Consider the following 22941-nt stretch of genomic DNA (forward strand, 5'->3'; position numbering starts at 1 on the left):
ATTCTTTTTTTCCCCCTTTCTCCATTTCAGTTTGTGAAGTTTCTTTTGACGTATCTTCAAGTTCACCTGACTCAGTGTCAAGTCTGTTGATGAGCCCATCAAAGGTATTTAGGTACTTTCATTTGTTATAGTGCTTTGATTTTTAGCATTTACTTTTAATTCTGTCTTAGGTTTCAGTTTCTTGGTCATTACTCATCTATTCTTCCATGTTGTTTGTATGTTCCATTAAAGCCCATGGCATGTTAATCAGTTATTCTGAATTTCTGGTAATTCCAAAATCTTTGCCATAGGTGTCGAGTAGTGTTGCTTGCTTTGTCTCTTCATTTCGTGTCTTTGCCTTAGCATGTTTTGTAAATTTTTGTTGGAAGTTGGACATGAATGATCAGTGGGCCTTTAGCACAAGACTTTATCTGCATTAGGTTCTAATGTTTGCTGTAGTTGTGGGTGTTGCAGCCTTCAAGTTCCTCTATGCCTTGTTTTTGTCTTCCCCTTGCCTTTGGGTTCCCCTAGAAACTTTTTAAATGACAATTACTGAGATATAAGTCACATACTATACAATTCACCCATGTTCAAGTGTGTAATTCACTGGGTTTTATGTCTTCAGACATATGCAACCATCACTACAGCCAATTTTAGACCATTTTCATCACCTCAAATCACCCATCACCCACTAATACCCTGTACCACCCTATACCACATTCTCAGCCTTAAGCAATCATTAGTTTTCATCTCTGTAGATTTCTGTTATGGATGTTTCATCTGAATGGAATCATGGAATATGTGGTCTTCTGTGACTTATTTCACTTAGCGTGTTTTCAAGATTCATCAATGTTGTAGCATGAATTGGTACTTTATTAATTTTTGTGGCCAAATACTCCATTGTAAGAATATACCATATTTTGTTTTTCTGTCAGTTAATGAGTATTTGGATTTTTTTTTGTATTCTTTACATCTTTTATAAGTAATGTTATTATAAACATCTGTGTACAAGTTTTTATATGAACATGTTTTTATTACACTTGGGTAAATTCTGAAGAATGGGATTGGTGGGACATCTGCCAAGTGTATATTGAACTCGATAAGAAACTGCCAGACTGTTACAAAGTGGCTGTATCATTTTGCACACTACATAGCACTGTATGAAAGTTCCAGCTGCTTTGCGTCTTTGTTAACAGTTTATATTGTCAGTTTTTACATTTTTGAATTATTCTCATAGGTACGTAATGGTGGTGATATACCACTACACTGACACATCTTTTCACCTGCTTATTTGGCTTCCTGAGATCATCTTTGGTGATGTGCCTGTTCAAATCTTTGTTTTTTAACTGGGTTGTTTAGGAGCTGGCTCAGTCAGAAGAGCATGCCAACTCTTTATCCTGGGGTTGTGAGTTTGAGGCCCATGCTGGGTGCAGAGGTTACTTAAAAACAACAACAAAAACCTTGGGTTGTTTACTTACTGAGGTTTGGGAGTTCATTATAATATTCTTGATATCTTCAGGATACAAGCCTTTTATCAGATGTGATTTGGAAATATTTTCTCCCTGGCTCCTTCATTCTTTCTAAAGTATGTTTCAAATCATGGAAGTTTTATTTTTCTTAAAAAGTATGATTTATATTTTTTTCCTCTATGGATTTTTTGGTATCCTAAGAAATCTTTTGCCCAATGCAACATTATAGAAATTGTTTCTTCCAAAACTTTATCATGCACATCCATGATTAATTCTGAATTAAATCTTGCATGAGGTATAAGGTATGTCTGGGGTTGTTGAGGTTTTTTTTTTTTTTTAAGCATGAATACCCACATTTTGAAAAGATTATCCTTTCTCTATTTTATTATTGCTTTGGCACATTTATAGAAAAATCAATGGACTATATAAAGTGTGAGTACATTTGTAGGTAATCAATTCTGTCCCATCGATCTATCTTTGATGCCAATACTATACTCTTGATTACTATCCTGTTTATAAACTTTAAAATCTAACATATATATATATATATATATATATATATATATATATATATATATATATATATATGGGTCTTCCAACTATAGCTTTTCATAGTTTTTGTTTTTTTGTTACTCTGGTTCTTTTGCCTTTCCATATGAATTTTAGAATTTGTTTATTGACTTCTACAAAATACCCTGATGGAATTTTGATTGGAACTACTTTGTTGTCTATAGTTTAGTCTGGGGAGAAGAACTGAAAACTTAACTGAATTTTCAAGCCATTACATTTTTCAAGGTCTTTTTGGTTTCTTTCATCAGCATTTTGCAGTTTTCAGCAGATTTTTTTTTTTAAAACAGATTTTATAAGAGTTATACCTATTTCATGGGATTTGGTGCTATTATATAAAATGTGTTTAAAATTTTCCATTTCTAATTTTTTATTGCTAGTATATAGATATACAACTTTTTGTATATTGATCTTGTATCCTACGAACTTGCTAAACTCCTTTACTTCTAGTGGGTTTTTTTTTTTTTTTTTTTTGGGTAGAGTCTCTGGAATTTTATATAATGTATATAATCATCATCATGCTTTTTTTTTAATGGCCTTACAGCACTGGGTAGGACCTTAAGTATATCTTTGATCTATCCTTATGCCAATACTATACTCTCTTGGAAGAAGCAGACACAATATAATTATTTCCTGAAATTTGCCAGGACTTGCATTATGGTTCTGCATATGGTCAGTTTGGCAAATATTCCACAGAAGCTTCCAAAAAATGTATTCTGGAGTTGTTGGGTACCTCTCTCTACATATGTCCACTAAGTCACGTTTGTGACTTATCTATATCCTGCTGTTCCCCCCTCCCCCCCGCTCTGCTTGTTCTACTGAAGGAGGTGTGTTAAGATCTCTCACCGTTATCTTTGAGTGGTCCAAACTTTTTTGTAGTTTTGTCCATTTTTGCATCTTGGATTTTGAGGTGTGTATCAATCTGGAGTTGTTATAATAGGTTAACTGGATCACATCAGTATGAGATACTCTTATTACAAGTAATACCATTTGCCTTGAAGGGTACTTTTTTTGAAATTAATGTACTGTACCACCTGTTGACCTTGGTATCCTCCCTCCTCAGTGGTCTTTGAGCTTCTCCCATTGCTTGGCACAGAGTAGAAAATGATGAAAAAATGATACTCAGATGACTGCCATTTAATTTTCTATTTTTCAAATGTAAGATAACCATATAGGCAATTTTGTATTTTCCCAGTGTTTCATTTTTGCCTGTTTTTTGTCTTTATATAAATGGATGCAAACTATACATTTTATCATTCACCCTCATTTTAGAAATTTTTTTTTAAATATATTTTTTTAAGATTTTATTTATTTGTCAGAGAGAGAGAGGGAGAGAGAGTGAGCACAGGTAGACAGAATGGCAGGCAGAGACAGAGGGAGAAGCAGGCTCCCTGCCGAGCAAGGAGCCCGATGTGGGACTCGATCCCAGGATGCGGGGATCATGACCTGAGCCAAAGGCAGCTGCCCAACCAACTGAGCCACCCAGGCGTCCCTCATTTTAGAAATTTATCCATGTTTTCTTACACATTGATTTTTCCCTGCTGTATAGTATTTCATTATGTAAATAACTCCCAGATCTTTTTCAGTCTTACACCTTCAAATATTATCTTCCAAATTTGTTTCTAGTCTTGACCTTTTGAGCTCTAAATTCCTGTAGCCTGCTATAATCTAGACTCTGCTCATCATTTCTACCTTGTATGTAACAGAAATCCCAAATTTAATGACCAAAAGACAATTCCTGATTTCCTAATCCTTCTTCTCTCCCAGATTTCCTCCCTTTTTAGCCTTCTATATCTTCCCATCACACCACTGTTGTGCAAGAACCCAACCAATATGGAAACACATCTGGTTTTATGTTGGGGACAGATTGACTTGAGTGGGGGAAATATGGAGGCATATGATTTAGAGAAAATCAGAGAGGCCAGGGCCAGAACCTGTAAGCCCTGTAGACCATGATAAGGAGTTCACATTCAGTGTGTTAGAGGAAACTACTGGAGGATTTGGCAAGCAGGGAAGACCAGCTAGGAAACAGCAGTTCAAGAGAGTTGAGATGATGGGAATCTTAGAGGCAGTAAAGGAGAAAGGTGAACAGATTTTAAAACCCATCGTAGATCTAGAGATGGTACAACCAGCTGATGGACTGGATGCAGGGATGTGCAAGACACTGATGTAGATCAAAGGTGACTTCTTGTTTCTTTCCTATAATCTCCCTTTCCTTCTGGACCCTATTTAGTATAAAACGCTTTCATTCCATCTTCCAGGATTCTTGCCAGCTCTTTTATAGTTTCTATTAATTCATCTCTATATCCCATTGTAGGTGATGTTATAAGATCAATCTCGCAATTCAAAGTTTCTCCTGTTGTGTCAAATCTGTATTGATAATTACCAAATTTTCAATTCTAGTATTCATTTATGGATCTTTCTGAAATTTGCCTTTTTTTATAATTATCTTGATCATATTACTTTATGGTTGCTCAGATTATTCTATTTGTAGTTAACTAAATCTTCTATTTGCATCTACTGACTTTTCTTCCCAGTAGTTCACTGCCTCCTGTAGACAGTCTGTGTAAGCTTCTATTTTAGAATCTTTCCCCCCATGGTAGTCTAATGGGACCTTAATCTGAAACTGTTGTATTTGCTTCTGCTAGGGTTCCAGAATTGTTTTCTTGATTTGTGGTTCCTACAGTAAACACTTAGCATAAACCCATAAATTTACCCATGGTACAGGCCTAGGACTCTGATTTCTCGAGACTTTTTCTAGGCTGATGGAAAAATTATGCAAGTGAATACATGAGCTCTATGAGGCTTTATAAAGGGAATCAAGTTATAGCTCCATTTTCTGCTAAAGCCTGAAATCAAGTTTCTTGTCCCTATATAGGAGCTCAGCCCCTACATTCTTCAATAGAACTTCACTCATTTGAGGGAATCTACCACACACTGGCAGGAATTCTGTCTTGAAGTAGGAGGCAATTTTTGTCACCTTAGAGATGATGACTGACACTGATTTGTGTGAATAGCAAACATTTTCTGTTAAGTGGCAAAACTCAAGTTTTTGCTTTATAGATTCACAATGAGTACTCTGATATTTGATAATAGATGTTTCTACAATCAATTTCATTTTATTTATTTTTTAAAAAGATTTATTTATTTATTTATTTGACAGAGACAGATCACAAGTAGACAGAGAGGCAGGCAGAGAGAGAGGAAGGGAAGCAGGCTCCCCGCCAAGCAGAGAGCCCGACGTGGGACTCGATCCCAGGACCCTGAGATCATGACCTGAGCCGAAGGCAGCGGCTTAACCCACTGAGCCACCCAGGTGCCCCATCAATTTCATTTTAGATTCCACCAGAGCCAGTATGTATTCTGAGAAACTGAGGTCTACCTTTAATCAGGAAGTACAAGATTGTATTGGGATTAAATATTTCTAATTTCTATTACACTCTTACAGTTACCCCACTTTTGCCTCTATTTTAGAGTGTTATTAAAAGTGTTTACTTTTGAATAAGCTTATATAACCACCCAGAAGGAATAAGGCTATACCATACTGGTTCAATTGGTCCCCACATGAGAGACTTTACCCTTGTTACCATTATAATAAGCTCTTATTGAGACTAGAATAGGTTTTGGAGACATGTTTGTGGATATATATGTAACAAAATTTATACCCAGAACCCAAAATTTTAATGTTTCTTCAATGCTAAAAAATTTAAGATTTTCCTATAGGAAATACTACTGATTATTATGGAAAATTTCAAAAAGTCAAAAACACCTACAAGGGAACTAGTACAATGACTATCCATGAACCTATTACTCAGCTAAAAATATTATCAGCATTTTCTGATGCTTGTTTTGTATCCCACATGCACACTTTTTTAAAAAGTTAACTACCATATCCTTATCACATCCACAGAATTAACTATAATATTATATACTCCTCAGTTCAGTTTTCCCTATGTATCCTTTATTCCTAAGTTATACTGCTGCGACTCTAAATGGGTCAATTAACTGAGAACACTTAGTTCTTACCTGTTTAATTTGGAAAGCTGGAATGAGTGATTTAATTTTATACAATTCAAAAGGTTATTTTTTTAATGTTATAGTCACACTAAGTCTTCCCCTGACCTCCAACCCGTCTTTTTCCATTGAGAGGCAATCATTTTCCTGTCTATGCTTGCTACTAGAAATATTTTACTCTGAGAATTTAAACTACCTAAATATCTAACCTTTCAAATTGGAAAAAGACCTTTAAATTTTGTGAATTCTTCTCCCCCCCTTCCTATTTAATTATATACTGTCACCTATATATTCTTAGAAAACATCAGACATTATGAGGTATGTTAATTAGCTGGCTTATGTTAAGGGCAAATAAAGATTTAACTCAGGTATACCCATTCAGCTATTCAGTGATATTACGCTGGATGTTCTAGATAAGAGTTTCCTTTTGGTCTTCTACAATCTGAATATAAATACTAAACGGTGAAGAAGGGACGCCTGGGTGGCTCAGTTGGTTAAGCAGCTGCCTTCGGCTCAGGTCATCATCCTGGCTTCATGGGATCGAGTCCCACATCGGGCTCCTTGCTCCGCGGGGAGCCTGCTTCTCCCTCTGACTCTGCCTGCCACTCTGTCTGCCTGTGCTTGCTCTTGCTCGCTCTCTGACAAATAAATAAATAAAATCTTAAAAAAAAAAAAAAAAGAATTAAACGGTGAAGAAATAACTACTTAGTAAAAAAAAAAAGGTGTTAAGCTTCTTTAGAACCCTTATATCTGAATAATTTTAGGCTTTTGCTTTTTCTAGTGGTATTTCCTACAAATAACACACAGTTGCATATGTTTTACAGTTTCAATCTTACTTTTTATTCTCTGTGGAATGCTAGGTTTAATGTTACAGTATGGTTGTCAAAGCTACTGAAATGTGACAAATGTCCATGTCTAAATGCTGCAGAACAGTATAACTTTAATGATTTTAAACAAAAAAGTTGTTACTTTACAGCTGAGGTCTGATGGTTTTTAAACCGATGCCTATGTGTATGGCCAGCCACAAACCCTGGGGATGTTTATTACTTGTACATGTATATACAAATATATCCCATACATAAATATGCACACAGGCATGTATTAATTTCTGTGTGAAATTTATAAAATTATATACATACACATACATGCATATCTATATACATATACCCACCCTCACCATTGAGCTCACTTTTCTAACACTAATCAGCTTCATGCCCAATTATTATTGCTGCCCAGTATAACTACATGATTTTAGTGCCAATACCAAGCACCCTACAGGATGCAGGATAGGTATATCTGTGCATATAGATATGTGTATTTATGTATGTTGTGTATATAAGGGAATTATTTCTCCCTTTTATGCTTCAGTCATGCATTACTACAATAAAGTCTTTTCACCATAGGTTTTAGAATTCTAAACAGTGTAAAATCTACTTCTGGAAAACTGTATATGTTCATAGTTACAAAAAATATATTATATATATATGATTGAAACCTATTGAGTACATATGTTCTCTGAATCTGGCTATATCCTAGCCATTAGATAAATTAAAAAAACACCCTATTAATAGGATGTTATGATAGCCTTAAATAGACCATTACCTGTATTTAGAATAGTTGATATATTTTAAAAGTTGACAAAATGATGTTAAAGATTTGAAAAACACTATGCATCTGCATTAAATATATAAAGGTTTCCACCAAGGGCCAGGTTCAATTCATTGTCTAAGATTTTCATGTTCCAAGAGTGACCAATATCAGTCATTATTCTTAAAATTATGGCTCATTAAGGCTTTTATACAAAAAAAGCCCTATTTTTAATCATTTATAAAAACAAGTTCTATTTAAAAGAAAAAATGTACATGAACACTAAAGTACTCATGGATATTATCCTGTACAAAGTGACTATGTAAAGATAAGAGGCTCGTTCCCAGTAAGAACACCTCATGGTAGCACATGTAAACCTGGTTTGGTTCCTCTGCTCTGCAGCTATTCAGCATGTAAAATTTAAACCATTTCACATTAACATTTAAATTTAATACAGTGCAAATATTTGAGAATAACTTGTTCCCCCCAGTGAAACAAGAACCAGCGTTATGCTGAATATTCTTCAGATCTATTTACACATTGAGCTAAAAGTTCACCATAAACTTTGAAATTTGCTGAATATCAGCAGAAATGTAACTGAACTAGCAGCAATTGCATTTACAATATTTGATAGTTACTTGAGAGAATGCATAAAATTTTCCAGGCTGTACTCTGAATCATATTGCTCTTGATCCCAAAGATCACTCAGGTTTTCAAGAATTGATTTCATACTTGCTTTTCCGGAAGTAGAGGAGTCAGCTTTTTCTGCTTTGCCATCCTTAAGAAAAATTGGCAGAAAGACAAAATGAAAGATTATGAACTTCAGAAATAATATTCTACTTTAAAATATCATACTTGTTTCTAACACTGCACTCATTCAACAGGTAAACACTTCAAGCAATGCATAAATCTGTGATCTCATAACCTAATTCTATTTTCCCAGTCCTAACAGTTTTATCATTTTAACCTGTTTATTTAGGAAGAATTTTAAGAACATTACAAAGAACTCATTGTGTATGTACATATATTAGATATATAAATCAGCTTTTCTCCCAAGCCATTTGAGAGTTAAGTTGTAGATGTTATGTCTTTTTATCCCTAGACAGGAATCAGCCAGTATTCTTGAGAACGAGGATGTTCTCTTACATAATCATAGTATAATGCTCATTTATACTTAATATATTTATAATTTTTATTTATAATTATTTATAAACAAATTTATTTTAATTAAACTTAATACTGCTATGTAGTCCATATTCAAATTTTGTCAATGTCACAATAAGGCCCTTTACAGCAATGGCTTTTGCTTCCTTGAAGTATCTCCTGAGCATAGTTCTGCTTCTTAAAAGTCACCCATAAGAATATTCTTTCAAAGAGAACAAAAGCTATTTAAAAACAGGAATCCAGGTTTCTTTGATCCTTCTTTTTTATAGATTACATGTATCTTATTCAACTTTACTTACATGATGTGACTGAAGAACCTCCCGCACTGGGCCATCTCTTGGGGCCTTACTTACCAATTACTGTTTAAAATGCAGCACCCAGCACCAGACACAATATTCTAAATGTGGACTTAACACACACAATACAATGGAACTACTCTCTCTCATATTTGGACATTATAATTCTTTACAGCTCATTTAATTATCTAAGGCCATTTCTCACCATAATTTATACTAAGTGTGCAGTGGATTTTTCTGAACCTATGCAGGACTTTAAATCCAACCCTACTAGTTTTACATTATTACACCAATATTTCTAAGATGTTGTATCCTTTGATTATGGACTGTTATCTGATGTTTTAGTTCCATCATCCAAAATAATGATAATGGCTTGTATTTGAGAATTTATACTAGGTACCTTTTCTAAGCACTTACATATTCTATTTCACTTTATCTTTACAACCATGTAGTGATACCAGCATTTTTATCCTCCCACGAGCACAGAAGTCTCTGAGCAGACAAGTTAATTTGCCAAAGGTCATCAATTAATAGGAGGCAGGGCAAGAAACACAGACCCACATCTAGCTGACTCCAGTGATAGCTGTCTTTTAGTAGGAAAGGGCTAAGAAACCTCGAGGCAGGACACTAAAGAGAGAAATCTAAGAGTTTTATCTGGATATCAAAAATCCCTCAGAGGGTTGTCTCAATAATACTAAAGTGAATGCCTTTTGCTGCTTACCTTAATACTTTCACCAAGCAGTCCTGGGAAGTCCCTGAACACATTAAAGATATAGCAAATTGTATAAGTTCTTTACCTTATCAAGAGTAAACAGATCAAGAAGTTGATCTGTCCCCATACTCTGCAAACTAGAATTCTCTTGGCTGATAACAGTATTTGCTATGTTCATCTTGAATTTCTGCAAACCCATTATTTTCTCTTCCAATGTTCCTCTGGTTATCAATCGGTACACGTTAACCACACGTTTCTGAATGACAAAAAGAAGTAAACAACTGTAGCACAAATAAACTGATAAGCTTTGAGGTTCACCAAGTCAGAGGGCTTGCATACTTGAACCAAGTACTTAACAACAACCTAATTAGGATTGGATTTTCTTTATTTAACAGGCTTCATGAGCTTAAAATTTTATCATTTTGCAGAGAATTAAGTATTAGGAAAGGACAGTGTCCAAGTTTCCTTAGCCCAAGTACCTTATTTAATACATGAGGAGGTGGTGCCACAGATTGGGTGACTTGCCTAAGGTCACAACACTTAGCTTCTGAGAATAAACTTAAACCAAGGCTTCCTGGCTTTTTTGGGTGAGTATTTTTCCCAGGGTACAAGTTAACACCTGTGAGTGATGACTTTTTACCTGCCCAATGCGATGGGCCCGGTCCATGGCTTGTAGATCACGCATAGGATTCCAGTCGTGTTCCACAAATACTACAGTGTCAGCGCCTGTTAAGTTAAGCCCCAGGCCGCCAACATGAGTTGTAAGTAAAAGAACATCTATGGATGGATCATTGTTAAACCTGAAAGTATAGATATTAAAAAAAAAAAATTAGTATATTTCTAAGGTTTCAGTAACAAACTGGGCCTTTAACATGTAGATACAGAAGAGTTGGGGGGAAAGGCTAGCTCAGTCAGGAAAATCAGAGGATGAGGGGGTTACTACTATTATGCTAATCCTAGAAGATACTGATAAAAGTTCTGACATCTAAGAGCTTCTAGGAAAAAGAAAAACTAACATTATTACCAAGCTACCATTTATTCCATTTTCACCATGAATCAAATGATGGGCTTTTGTACTTTGTGTGCATTATGTTGTTATAATAGCTCTATTAGGATATTATCATTGTCCTTATAGATATTACCATTTTTGATAAATAAGCCCAATAGAACATGTCTAGAGTCAGGAGTCAAACCTGGGTTTTTCTACCTGCAAAGCCTCTTTGTGGGTCTCTAAAACTTGTGCCTAATAATCTCTTAGAGATGCTTATAAAAAATGCTCACTCTTATGGTCAGCAGGTCTGGGACAAAACCTAGGAATCTGCATTTAAAAAACCAACGCCTGGGATGCCTGGGTGCCTCAGTCGGTTAAGCTGCTGTTTTTGGCTCGGGTCATGATCCCGGAGTCCTGGGATTGAATTCCACATCAGGCTCATTGCTCGGCAGGGAACCTGCTTCTTTTTCCGCCTCTGTTTATGTGCTCTCTCTCTCCCTCTGACAAATAAGTAAAATCTTAAAAGAAACCCCTACTTTTAGAAAACCCCTAAGGTTTCTCAAGTAGAGAATGCAGAGAACCCTTAAACACTGCACTCACGAATTCTGCCTTCTACCTGGGCCAGCTTCCAATTTGTTCTCAGCAGAGACACAGGGATGTCAGAGATCTTAGCTAAGCCACTTGTTTGTGTCCTCCTACCCTAACCTCCCAAAAAAGATAAGGAGGAAAGTCATTGTCTCTATCTTCTGTTGATGCCTTAAATTTCTTCCATGCCCTTCAGAGTACCTTCCTAATATTGCCATGCTTTTTCTTTTCTTTTTTAACTAAAACTATCAATTCTATTTTTGGAGTTCTATATTTTAAAATGGGTTTAGTTGGGCTGAATCATACCGTAACAAAACACATGTGTAGATATTTAGCCAACGAAAATGTTTCATGAGGCAAACTTCTATGTAAATAACAACTGACTATAACTTGCTTTCTAAGAGTTTTAGAAGCCACTTACCGTGAAACAATGGAATGCCTCTGACCAGGAGGTATGCTGCCATCTAATCTCAGGTAAGTGACAGAGGGTAAGTGAGGTTTGAGAAGATCATGTTCCACTATATCAAGCATGCTTTTAAGCTGACAGAAGATCAGTATCCTGTGCTGGGCCACAACAGACTCTGTGCCACTCTCTGAAGTGCTGCCATTTCCCAAACCACAGTCCAACAGCAACTTGAAAAACAGAATCAGCTGTTACACAGGTGTCCAATAAAGGAGGCAACCAATCTCACTGTGACAAATACTTCTTGTGGTAAGAAAAGGCTAAGCTCCTCTGTCACCTGGGAAGCAGACTGGCATTCTGGGTTGTAATCTGTTAGCCTGCAGCCTCTGGAACTAGTTTGTGAGGTGTTCAGGCTTAGAATTTCCTCATCACCTCTTCAGGAGGTTCTCTGATAGGCCCCTCTCCCCTTTCCTGAGTTACCTGAGGCTCAGTAGAATCTCAATAAATGTTTATTGAAAATGAAGACCTCCAGGCAAATGGTTCATGAAAAGTTATAAAAGAACAGAGTGGGGGTGCCTGGCTGGCTCAGTTGGTAGAGTACATGACTCCTGATCTCAGGGTCATGAGTTCAAGCTCCATGTTGGGTATGGAGCCTACTTAATTTAAAAAAAAAAAAAGAAAGAAAAGATAGAACAGTATGAAGAAAACATAACGTAGCAGCTAAATCTGGCAGAAATCAAAATTACAGAAAAGAGAACCAAAAGCATCTAGTGAGATCTGGATTCCTGAGCTTACTATAATATAGTTAGTGACCAGTATCTTTAACAGCAAGAACCATGCTGCTATAGATCTTTTGTATTTCCTGCTACATTATGGTTTAGTGCCTGGCATATAGCAGGTATGACAAATGAAAAAATATCCAAGTAAGTGAACAAAATCCAAGAAAATCATGTGTATATCTGTTTGGGAAACTAAAGTACCCAGTATTTACTCTACTTCATTCCTAGGACCTTAAGATAGTAAATTCTGCCCAAAACGTAAGACCTCAATGCAGGAGGCTTTCTCCTTTCTACTCTATAAAGTTACTCAGAAAACCAAAAGCTCAGCTGGACAAGATAACCAAAAGGGCAACCAGGTAAACTCCAAATTCAGTGTAAAACTTACTGTGCAGAAAAAAGTTAACACAGCAGACCTGAAATGCTTTTCTTAGAAAGTCCAGCTTGCAAGGTCTGTCCTTGGCTGAAACAAGTCTTGAAATTTGGGTTTTGAGTCTTTCTATTGTTCCCTACCTGATAAGGATGGCCTACTGTGCTTAAACTGTTGTACAAACAATATGATTATGCTGAGACTGGCTTGCTTTCTGGGAGCCTAGAGTTTTGGTATATACTAGGCAGAGAGAATCTACATGATCAGAGCCAATAAAAACTTTGGGCATTGAGTCTCTAATTAGCCCATCTGTTAAGTAATATTTCACATGTACTGTCATAATTTGATGCTGGGGGAAAAACAAATGTTCTCTCTCTTCTACCTTAATAGCCCTTAAATTGTAAATTTTTGCCCTAAGCTTTCCCTCCCTCCTTGATATAAAGTACATAGTCTACTACACCAAGGAACTCCTCCAGGTGGAATAAGGAAAACTGATGAATGTAATTATCTCTATCCCATGCCTCTAAATCTGCAATCATATTACGATCTTTGTTTTTAAAAATCTGGGGTGTTTTAAAAGACTATAACTAGGCGGTATCCAGTATAAAGAATGTGATACCAATGGGAAATTCTACATGGCTTCTTTGTATAAAAGAGGAGCTCTAGATAGTAATTTATCAGAATGTCTGCCATGCACATTCAATTATCTTAGGCAACAATATCAAACCCTACAGATAACCATTCATATTAAGAACATCCATCTAAGACTTCATATTTACCATACAATCTTCCTGATACCTTCTTTCAGTGTAGCACTATCTTACTGGATATATGGACATATCATTTGACTAAATATTCTTGTCTGGCAGCAGAACTGATATTCTGGTTTTCCCAATAATGTCTTATAACCTGAGTTTGCTCTGAGAGGCTTGATGAAATCCAAGTATTCTGGCAAAATCTAGTTTGCAGCCTTAAAGAGCTGATTACTAGACTCTAGGAAAATGGTTACCAAGGCCCCCTGATAGGAGTGCAGGAGAGGCCAGATGCCTTCCTAGAAAGCAATTTAATCTTGCCCTAACTTCGGTACAGCTAATTAACCCAGGTTTTTCAAACTGTTCCTCATTTATGGCCCAGAACCATAAATGACACTCAAAATTTGGTGTGATAGATATAAAAGACAGTGAAACTGTGATGCCCTCATTTTGGCCATTATATTATTATTAATCCTGCCCAAGATCACATGAGCTTTACTTACCAGTAACTAATTCATACAACAAGTTTATAGTGAACCTACCATCAAATCAAATGCAACTTCACACTATATGAAATGTTTGCCAAGTCTGACAGAATCTGTAAGTTTTTTAAAACTGACTTTGCTTATTTCCATTAAATTTCACCTATAGTTTCAGTTTATCCTTCCAGTATCCTGAAATTTTAAAATTCTGGCAATATTACTTGCTTATAAACATGTTTCTGTATTTCTAGTGCCAGATTTATTTTATTTTTTTTTTATTTGACAGAGATCACAAGCAGGCAGAAGGGCAGGCAGAGAGAGAGGGAGGAGGAGGCAGGCTCCCCACTGAGCAGAGAGCCTGATGCTCAATCCCAGAATCCCGGGATCATGACCTGAGCCGAAGGCAGAGGCTTTAACCCACTGAGCCACCCAGGCATCCCTTAGTGCCAGATTTTTAAAAAGTAAATATGACTTCTCCCCTAATTCAGAGAATAGACATATTTTAGATGAAAGCAAACAAGAAAGCAAGCTAGTTCTCTATCCCCTAAGGCAGAAACTTTGCTCTAAATGGCTGAAAAGAACTGGGAAAATAGAAAAGTCAGGTTCTAGAAAAGCCCTCCATAAGTATGGCCAGAAATAATATGTAAGCTGCAGAGTTCCTAAGCATCTTAATTCCAGACACTTCAGAATGACAAGAATCATTTTAAAGTGAGAGATCAGAATGCTGTCCAGACCCTTCTCACTCTTAAGAGCATTTTCAGTATCTTAATAAATCTCTGTCACTTTACTCACCAAAAAAAAAAAAAAGAGAGAGAGAGAGATCAGTATAAGTAATAACTGCAGGGGAAAAAAATAATGTGCAAAAGGATAAACTAAAAATAATTTCAAGCCTATAATTAAAGTGTAAATGAAATTCAACATTTTTTTGAAATCTAATTAGCGGATCCCTTGACTAAGTATATCTTAGAGCTTCATCTAATATATCAGCTATGTTGGGGATCTGGATGGCTCAGTTAAGCATCTGCCTTCAGCTCAGATCATGATCCCAGGGTACAGGGATCAAGTCTCATGTTGGGGTCCCTACTCAGTGGGCAGTCTGCTCCCCACTCGTGATCTCTCTCTCAAATAAATAAAATCTTTAAAAAATGTATCAGCTATGTTAAGAAATTTGTGAACACTTCATATACAAATTTAGTTTAGTCAAAACTATTCCATATATAAACCACCTAAACACAAAAGTCATTCTTCCTTTTTATGGAAAATGCATCCTTTTATATTTATATTTAATAATATAAGGATACATGCCTGGATGTCATATGTCATTATTTAACATTTTCTATATTAACCAATGTGAAATAAAAAATCTTTCATTAGTTATTTTCAATGAAATTTAGGCCAGAATGACTACAGAAAGAACAATTACTAAATTACTAATGTCCAGATTTTATAGTAAGCTCTTAATTTCTTTTTTTAAAGATTTATTTGACAGAGAGAGACACAGCAAGAGATGGAACACAAGCAGAGGGAGTGGGAGAGGGAGAAGCAGGCTTCCCGCCAAGAAGAGAGCCCGATGCGGGGGGCTCAATCCCAGTACCCTGGGATCATGACCCGAGCTGAAGGCAGCTGCCTAACCAACTGAGCCATCTAGGTACCCCTAAGCTCTTAAATTTTTTTTTTTAAAAGACTGTATTTATTTATTTGACAGAGATCACAAGTAGGCAGAGAGGCAGGCAGAAAGAGAGAGGGGAAAGCAGGCTTCCTGCTGAAAGCCTGATGCGGGGCTTAATCGCAGGATCCTAAAATCATGACCTGAGCTGAAGGCAGAGGCTTAACCCACTGAGCCACCCAGACGCCCCCTTAAGCTCTTAATTTTTAAGACAACGTAGAACTAAATGTATTAGCCTTAACATTTTCGTGCTTGAAATTGGTTCTTTTAAAAAGTTTAACCTTTTGGGGGTGCCTGGGTGGCTCAGTGGGTTAAAGCCTCTGCCTTGGTCATGATCCCAGGGTCCTGGGATCTAGCCCTGAGTTGGGCTCTCTGCTTAGCGGGAGTCTGCTTCCTCCTCTCTTTCTGCCTGCCCCTCTGCCTACTTGTGATCTCTATCAAATAAATAAGTAAAAAAAAAAAAAAGTTTAACCTTTTGAAATCTTAGAATTTTCAAAAATTCTGTTTCTGAAAGCTATATACCCAGAAAGCAACATGAGCAAACTGGCAGAGTAGGCAGCTCCTGATAAAACTCAGAGCTCCACACTGATGCACATTACAATCAAACCATTCAGAGAAAGTCCTGAAAGCAGCAAGAAAAGGTGAATTTGTCATGTAAAAGGGATCTCAATACTTCTCATCAGAAACCATGGAAGACATTATTGAAGAAAGTGAAAGGATAATCTACAGAATGGGAGAACATATTTGCAAAACCATGTATCTGATAAGGGCTTAATATCTAGAATATAAAAGAACTCTTAAAACTCAAGACAGACTATACAATTTAAAAATGGTCCAAGAACTTAAAAGGCATTTTCAACAATGAGATAGCACTTCATACCTACTGGGATGGCTACAATAAATAAAGAAGTGTTGGCTAGGATATGGAGAAAATGGAACACTAACATATTTGCTGATGGGAATGTAAATAGTACAACCACCGTGGAAAAATCTGAGAGGCCCTGAAAAAGTTAAACATAGAATTTCTCTATGATCCAGCAAATCCATTCCTGGTCTACATCCAAAAGAACTGAAAAGAGGGGCTGTTTAAACAGATACTTATTAGCCCATGTTCATTGCAGTATCGTTCACAATAGCCAAAAGGTGGAAACAACCCAAGTGTCCATCAACATATGACCAGATAAATAAAATGTGATATATAAATAATAATGGAATATTATTCAGCCATAAAAATGAAGTACTGATACATCTACAAACACAAATAAACCTTGAAAAATGAAGTGAAATAAGCCAGTCACAAAAGTGCAAGTATTTATAGTAACGTATTTAGTGCAAGTATTTACTAAAGTATATTTAGCGCAAGTATTTAGGTAAATTCATACAGATATCGAGTGGACTAAAGGGCACCAGGGGTTGGAGGAAAGGAGAACAGGAAGTTATTATTGCTTAATGGGTACCCAGTTTCTGTTTAGATGATAGCAAAATTTTGGAAATAGTGGCAATAGCTGCCCAACATTGTAAATGTAATTAATGACATAGAATTGTACACTTAAACATGGTTAAAAATGGCATATCTTATACTATATCTATTTGCCCTTTAAAAAAAGCTAAACCAGACAGAAATGGTACAAATTAAAAAATAAAAGAAATTGTAAACACATCAGTAATCTTTTGGAAAATCAAATTTACCCAGTGTTACAATCAAGAATATGTAACACACATCTAACACTCATGAGACCTACTTACCTGTTTCAAAGCTGAGAGTTTAGGGGCATGTTGGATGTCATGAAGAGAAGAATTCTGAACTGCCAGTTTTTCAGTAGTACTTTTGAACTCTGGATGTTGAGGTGTTAAGACTAATGCTGGATGATTGCACAGTTTACGTAAGTACTGTAATGCCTTCAAGGGGGGAAAAAGTATATACAAGTCCATACATGCCACAAATGTCATGTCTCAGTATCTTTTCCTATTCTATTCCATCCATAGAATGCCCTTTTTCCTATTCTTGCTACTCCTACTCATTCTACAAAAATTAATTCAAATGTCTCATCTGGGATGCCCTCATCAGTGCTTCTTGTGCAGTATATGAGAGCATTTATAGCTTGTATAAATTTTACAGTTTACATCTGTCTCCCTCACTAGATAATGAGCTTCTCATGGCAAAAAGACCCTTTTCCCAGTCAAAGTGCCTGATAATGCTTACAAATGCTTTTGGAATAAGGCAACATTTTCTAAAGATTTCCTAAGGGTTTCTCAAACTTCAGTGTGTACAGAAATTTCTTGAGGACCTTATAGATCTGCAAATCTCTCCCCTACACAGTCTTCTAATTCAGCAACGCAGGGAGAGGGGAAGGTGGAACGAGGTGGTTATATCAATTGGTTAAGAATCAGAACCCTATACGGTCCTTCTTTCTTTTCTCTAATTCAACTACATTCTTTCTCTTGCCTTTTACTTGGCTTATTATTTGGGTCTTGATATTTCTTAAATTAGCTCGACTGACAAGGCTCAAGAGACTTCTGGACACTATAATAGAAACTATAGGAGAGGAATTAGCCTTTACAACTACCTCTTCCCGTCTTTTATCTTTAAAAAGGTTACAGTATTTAATTTATTGGTAGCAATATTGGTAGAAAATTTCAAAAGGGACAGAAAGACTGAATTGACACTTTCTCTTTTTCATTTGCTATTCCCCTGAGCACACAAGACATACATATCTCAAGACGTCTGTACTCTGGGTATCCTTGCCTGGAATCACTTCCCCCCACATATCTGCATGCCTCAATCTTCCAGATCTCTGCTTGTATGTCACCGTCTCAGTGAAGCCATTCCTGATCCCTGTACTAAAAACCACAACTCCTATACTATATAATACCATATGCTGCTTCATTTTCTCTTACATAATATGTATTTTACTTACTGCTTTTTCAATGCTATAAAGGAAGGAATTTGTTTTTTCCAATGCTTTAACCCCTGAAATTCCTGTCTTGTAGCAGGCATTCCAATTTTTTTTAATGTAAAGCAAAAGAGTCTCTAAAAACTCTTTTCATGTGATATACAAAAATATATTGCATTTTGTATAATTTATTCATTTTTTTATGTTAGTCACTATGCAGTACATCATTAGTTTCTAATGTAATGTTCCATGATTCATTGCTTGCATGTAACACCCAGTGTTCCACTCAGGCTAACCCATCCCCCCACACCCCTCCATCTCTAAACCTTCAGTTTGTTTCCCAAACTCCATAGTCTCTCATGATTTGTCTCCCCTTCTGATTTCCCACTCTTCATTTTCCCCTTCCTTCTCCTAATGTCCTCCGTGCTATTCCTTGTTTCACAAATAAGTGAAACCATCTGATAATTGACTTTCTCTGCTTGACTTATTTAGCATAATCTCCTCCAGTTCCAACATTTTGTATAATTTTAATAATAAATTACTTATTTCTAATTATGAAAATAAATTAGTACTTTTATTTTCAAGAATGTGTACACAGTATTGAAAAAATGTAAATAAATCTATACTTCAGTATTCCATGTAAAAACTGCTGTACTGAAGAACATGATTCTTTAAGAATTAAAAAAGACTATAATCTATACCTGGAATACATGGCCTGTAGCTTTAAGCTTTGGTTTTTCAGTTTCTTCGGAAAGTGCAGCTGAAGAAACTGTTTCATCAACATCACACTTGGCACGAGACTTAGCAAAATCCTCATAGAGCTGAACCTGTAAAATTGTACCCCCAAAAGCAGTAAGTATATTTATTTTCAACTGTTCAAAACATGGCTAGCAAATGCCAATAAGAGCAGTGATTCAGACCAGTCCTCATTAAAGAAAGTATGATATCTATGCTTTACTCCTGATTACAAATTACCCACTGCATCTTGGTAAATTCCTTTAAAATTACACTTAGAGGGGTGCCTGGGTGGCTCAGAGGGCTAAGCCTCTGCCTTTGGATCAGGTCATGATCCCAGAGTCCTGGGATTGAGCCCTGCATCGGGCTCTCTGCTCAGCAGGGAGCCTGCTTCCTCCTCTCTCTCTCTCTCTGCCTGCCTCTCTGCCTACTTGTGATCTCTGTCTGTCAAATAAATAAAAATATCTTTTTTTTAAAAATTACATTTAGAAAACAAGTATAACACTTTAAGCTTGGCTGCTAAAATATTAAAAACTAGTCAAACAGTCCTAGACTCAGTATTTCCACTCTGTTGAGGAAGATAAATACATTACCAATAAAAGAGAACCTGAACCCCTACAAGTGAGAAAACTTTCTCTAAGGTATGTGGTACCCTGTAAGTACATTCCGAAAGACCCAAGTTTTAAATGAATACTATTGCTGGGGTACCTGGCTGGCTCAGTTAGTTGAACATGTGACTCCTAATCTCAGAATTGTAAGTTCGAGGCCCAGGCAGGGTACAGAGATTACTTTTGAAATAAATAAAACTTTTTTAAAAAGGTAAAAGGAGAGAATACTACTGCTACCTAAAAGGAGAACTCATGAACGTTGAAACATTACCTTGGGGTCTGGGTTCCTGCCTTGTACATGCTAAAACACTATGAAAGGGAAGTACCAAGAAACAGAAAAGCCAAAAGTCACTTCCCTCCCAACTACCCTCTTCTTCAGGCTACTTAAATGTGTTTTATACCACCATCATACCATGGATTTTTTTTTTTTTTTTAGGATTTTATTTTTAAGTAATCTCTACACCCAACGTGGGGCACAACTCTGAGATCCAGAGTTGCATGCTCTACTGAAAGAGCAGACCAAGTGCCCCTACCATGAATTTTTTTCATATGTCACCTTTCCTTTATTGTACTTACTTCAAAAAGTCTTCATCTCATTGCTCCTAAAATATTCCTTTCAAGAAATACCAATCCCATTTTTACAGATGAGGAATGGAGGCGAGACAAATGAGGTAGGTAATATAAATGGTCATAAGAGATCTTAGCATCTAGATTAGTGTCCTGCTAAGCTCTAAACTCCAGTTGTATAGATAGGAAAGAATCCAAGTTTCTGAGTGTGTATGTATATCTTTTATTCATTTTATTATACTAAACACGTAATACTGAAATGGATAAATGGATGCCATACTAACCTAGAACCTGAAGTTAAAAAACAGAAAATTCTGACTATAGGCCATATCTTACTAAGACAAGGGATAGTTTCTCCTCACAAAATACTACACAAGGAAAGGCATACAAAAAATTCCTTAAAAAAAAAAATAAATTCCTTTGATAATGATATCTGTATAAAATCAGAACTGTACAGGGGCGCCTGGGTGGCTCAGTGGGTTAAAGCCTCTGCCTTCGGCTCAGGTCATGATCTCGGGGTCCTGGGATCGAGCCCCACATCGGCCTCTCTGCTCAGCGGGAAGCCTGCTTCTACCTCTCTCTCTGCCTGCCTCTCTGCCTACTTGTGATCTCTATCTGTCAAATGAATAAATAAAATCTTTAAATAAATAAATAAATTAATTAATTAAAATAAAATCAGAACTGTACAAAAGCCAAGTCTTATTCCAAAAATTTACTGGCAATGCAGAAGTCCTTTTAAAGGGATGTGGTCCACTTCCCAGGTATGAAACTCAGCCCTGATATTTATTAGCTATATAACCTTGAGCAAGTTACTTAATGTTTCTGAGATCCCCTTTCCTTATTTGCAAAAATGGAGACTGATAATTCCTATAATGCTGTTGTGAAAATATGATGACATTACAGTAGATTTTTGGCCCTTATAAATATTCACTCATTTCTTTAACAATTGAACCTTGCAACTTTTCCAATTAATTCAACATGTAAGAAAGCAACTACGATACTGGCTTTTATTTTGATGCCATATTCAAAATGCATATATTCAAATGTATATCCACATGTCTAAACAGATTCATTCAGGTGCTATCTCTACATGTTTGGAACAGAATCTTCCTAAAGTCTATGAAAGTAGAAGCTCAATTTGAGTGATAAAACCAAAGTCTAATCCCCTTTATTTCAATACTTGCATGGCTTATTCAAAGCATTCTCCTAATAAACATACCACCACCAACCACAATCACCAGATTTCTAACCTGGAGAGGACTGAGAGTACAGTAGTAGTCTTGAATAATTTTGGGTGGAAGATCCTGCAAAACATCTTCTTTCATTCTTCTCAAAAGAAAAGGCAGGACTTGGCGGTGCAGTGCATCCATCGCAAGAACACCTTTTAACAGTAAGAGAAAACGGCTTCAAAAGAGTTAGGAATAAGATAAAGTCACTTGCGTGGTATAGAATTATATCTTTTTCATACCTGCTTCTTGTTCGCGACTAGAGCTTCGAGCATCCCTACTTGCTAATATAGGTTTACCATATCGAGCAGCAAACTGGCGTTCAGTCCCCAAAAATCCTGGCATGAGGAAGTCAAATAATGACCACAGCTCCAAAACGTTGTTCTGAATATAAGAAAGGAATGTCAGTTTTCTTTTTTTTTTAAAGATTTTATTTATTTATTTGACAGGCAGAGATCACAAGTAGGCAGAGAGGCAGGCAGAGAGAGAGGAGGAAGCAGGTTCCCCGCTGAGCAGAGAGCCCAATGCAGGGCTCGATCCCAGGACCCTGAGATCCTGACCTGAGCCAAAGGCAGAGGATTTAACCACTGAGCCACCCAGGCGCCCGGTCAGTTATCTTTTGTACTGGGATTATTTCCTTACACTTGAAAAATGGAATATTAATGAAAGCCCATTTATGATGACATAGATGAGGGGTAATCAATCACATTTTTATATATATTGTGTAAGTCTGTATTTTAATATGTAAAATTCACATCAGTATCCTTGGTGAAAATATTCTATTCTACTGGGTGGAATTTTCAAGCCTCTTCCACCAAAATAAGCCTTGGTCCATGGTGTTTAAATTCTACTGGTGGCATATATCAGGTAATAAAGAGAAGAGCAGAAAGATGAATGTTTCTGAATCTTTTATCTTTTTTTTTTTTTTTTAAGATTTTATTTATTTATTTGACAGAGAGAAATCACAAGTAGATGGAGAGGCAGGCAGAGAGAGAGAGGGGGAAGCAGGCTCTCTGCTGAGCAGAGAGCCCGATGTGGGACTCGATCCCAGGACTCTGAGATCATGACCTGAGCCGAAGGCAGCGGCTTAACCACTGA

The 22941-nt window shown here is 36.5% G+C and overlaps 2 protein-coding genes across 5 annotated transcripts in view; one reads left to right on the top strand and one right to left on the bottom strand.

Annotated features, from left to right (window-relative positions):
• Window positions 1-22941, top strand: part of FGFBP3 (fibroblast growth factor binding protein 3) — a 132556-nt gene that overhangs the window by 13513 nt on the left and 96102 nt on the right. For 3 of the 4 annotated variants that reach the window (XR_009352527.1, XM_059169466.1, XM_059169467.1), the window contains exon 2: window positions 31-104. The gene's annotated coding sequence lies outside the window, so the exon portion shown is untranslated. Of the gene's footprint in view, window positions 1-30; window positions 105-11766; window positions 11840-22941 lie in introns of those variants that run through there. The other variant, XR_009352529.1, reaches the window with a different exon arrangement.
• BTAF1 (B-TFIID TATA-box binding protein associated factor 1) overlaps window positions 6846-22941 on the bottom strand; it is a 98999-nt gene continuing 82903 nt past the window's right edge. The window contains exons 31-38 of the mRNA XM_059169465.1: window positions 22086-22227; window positions 21868-21998; window positions 19409-19534; window positions 17560-17712; window positions 11786-11997; window positions 10429-10588; window positions 9874-10044; window positions 6846-8394 (exon numbers count right to left, since the gene is read on the bottom strand). Coding sequence (XP_059025448.1) covers window positions 8251-8394; window positions 9874-10044; window positions 10429-10588; window positions 11786-11997; window positions 17560-17712; window positions 19409-19534; window positions 21868-21998; window positions 22086-22227 — 1239 coding nt within the window. The 3' untranslated portion in view covers window positions 6846-8250. The remainder of the gene's footprint in view (window positions 8395-9873; window positions 10045-10428; window positions 10589-11785; window positions 11998-17559; window positions 17713-19408; window positions 19535-21867; window positions 21999-22085; window positions 22228-22941) is intronic.

Source organism: Mustela lutreola, chromosome 4, assembly GCF_030435805.1.
Source record: "Mustela lutreola isolate mMusLut2 chromosome 4, mMusLut2.pri, whole genome shotgun sequence".
NCBI classification, from domain to species: Eukaryota; Metazoa; Chordata; class Mammalia; order Carnivora; family Mustelidae; genus Mustela; species Mustela lutreola.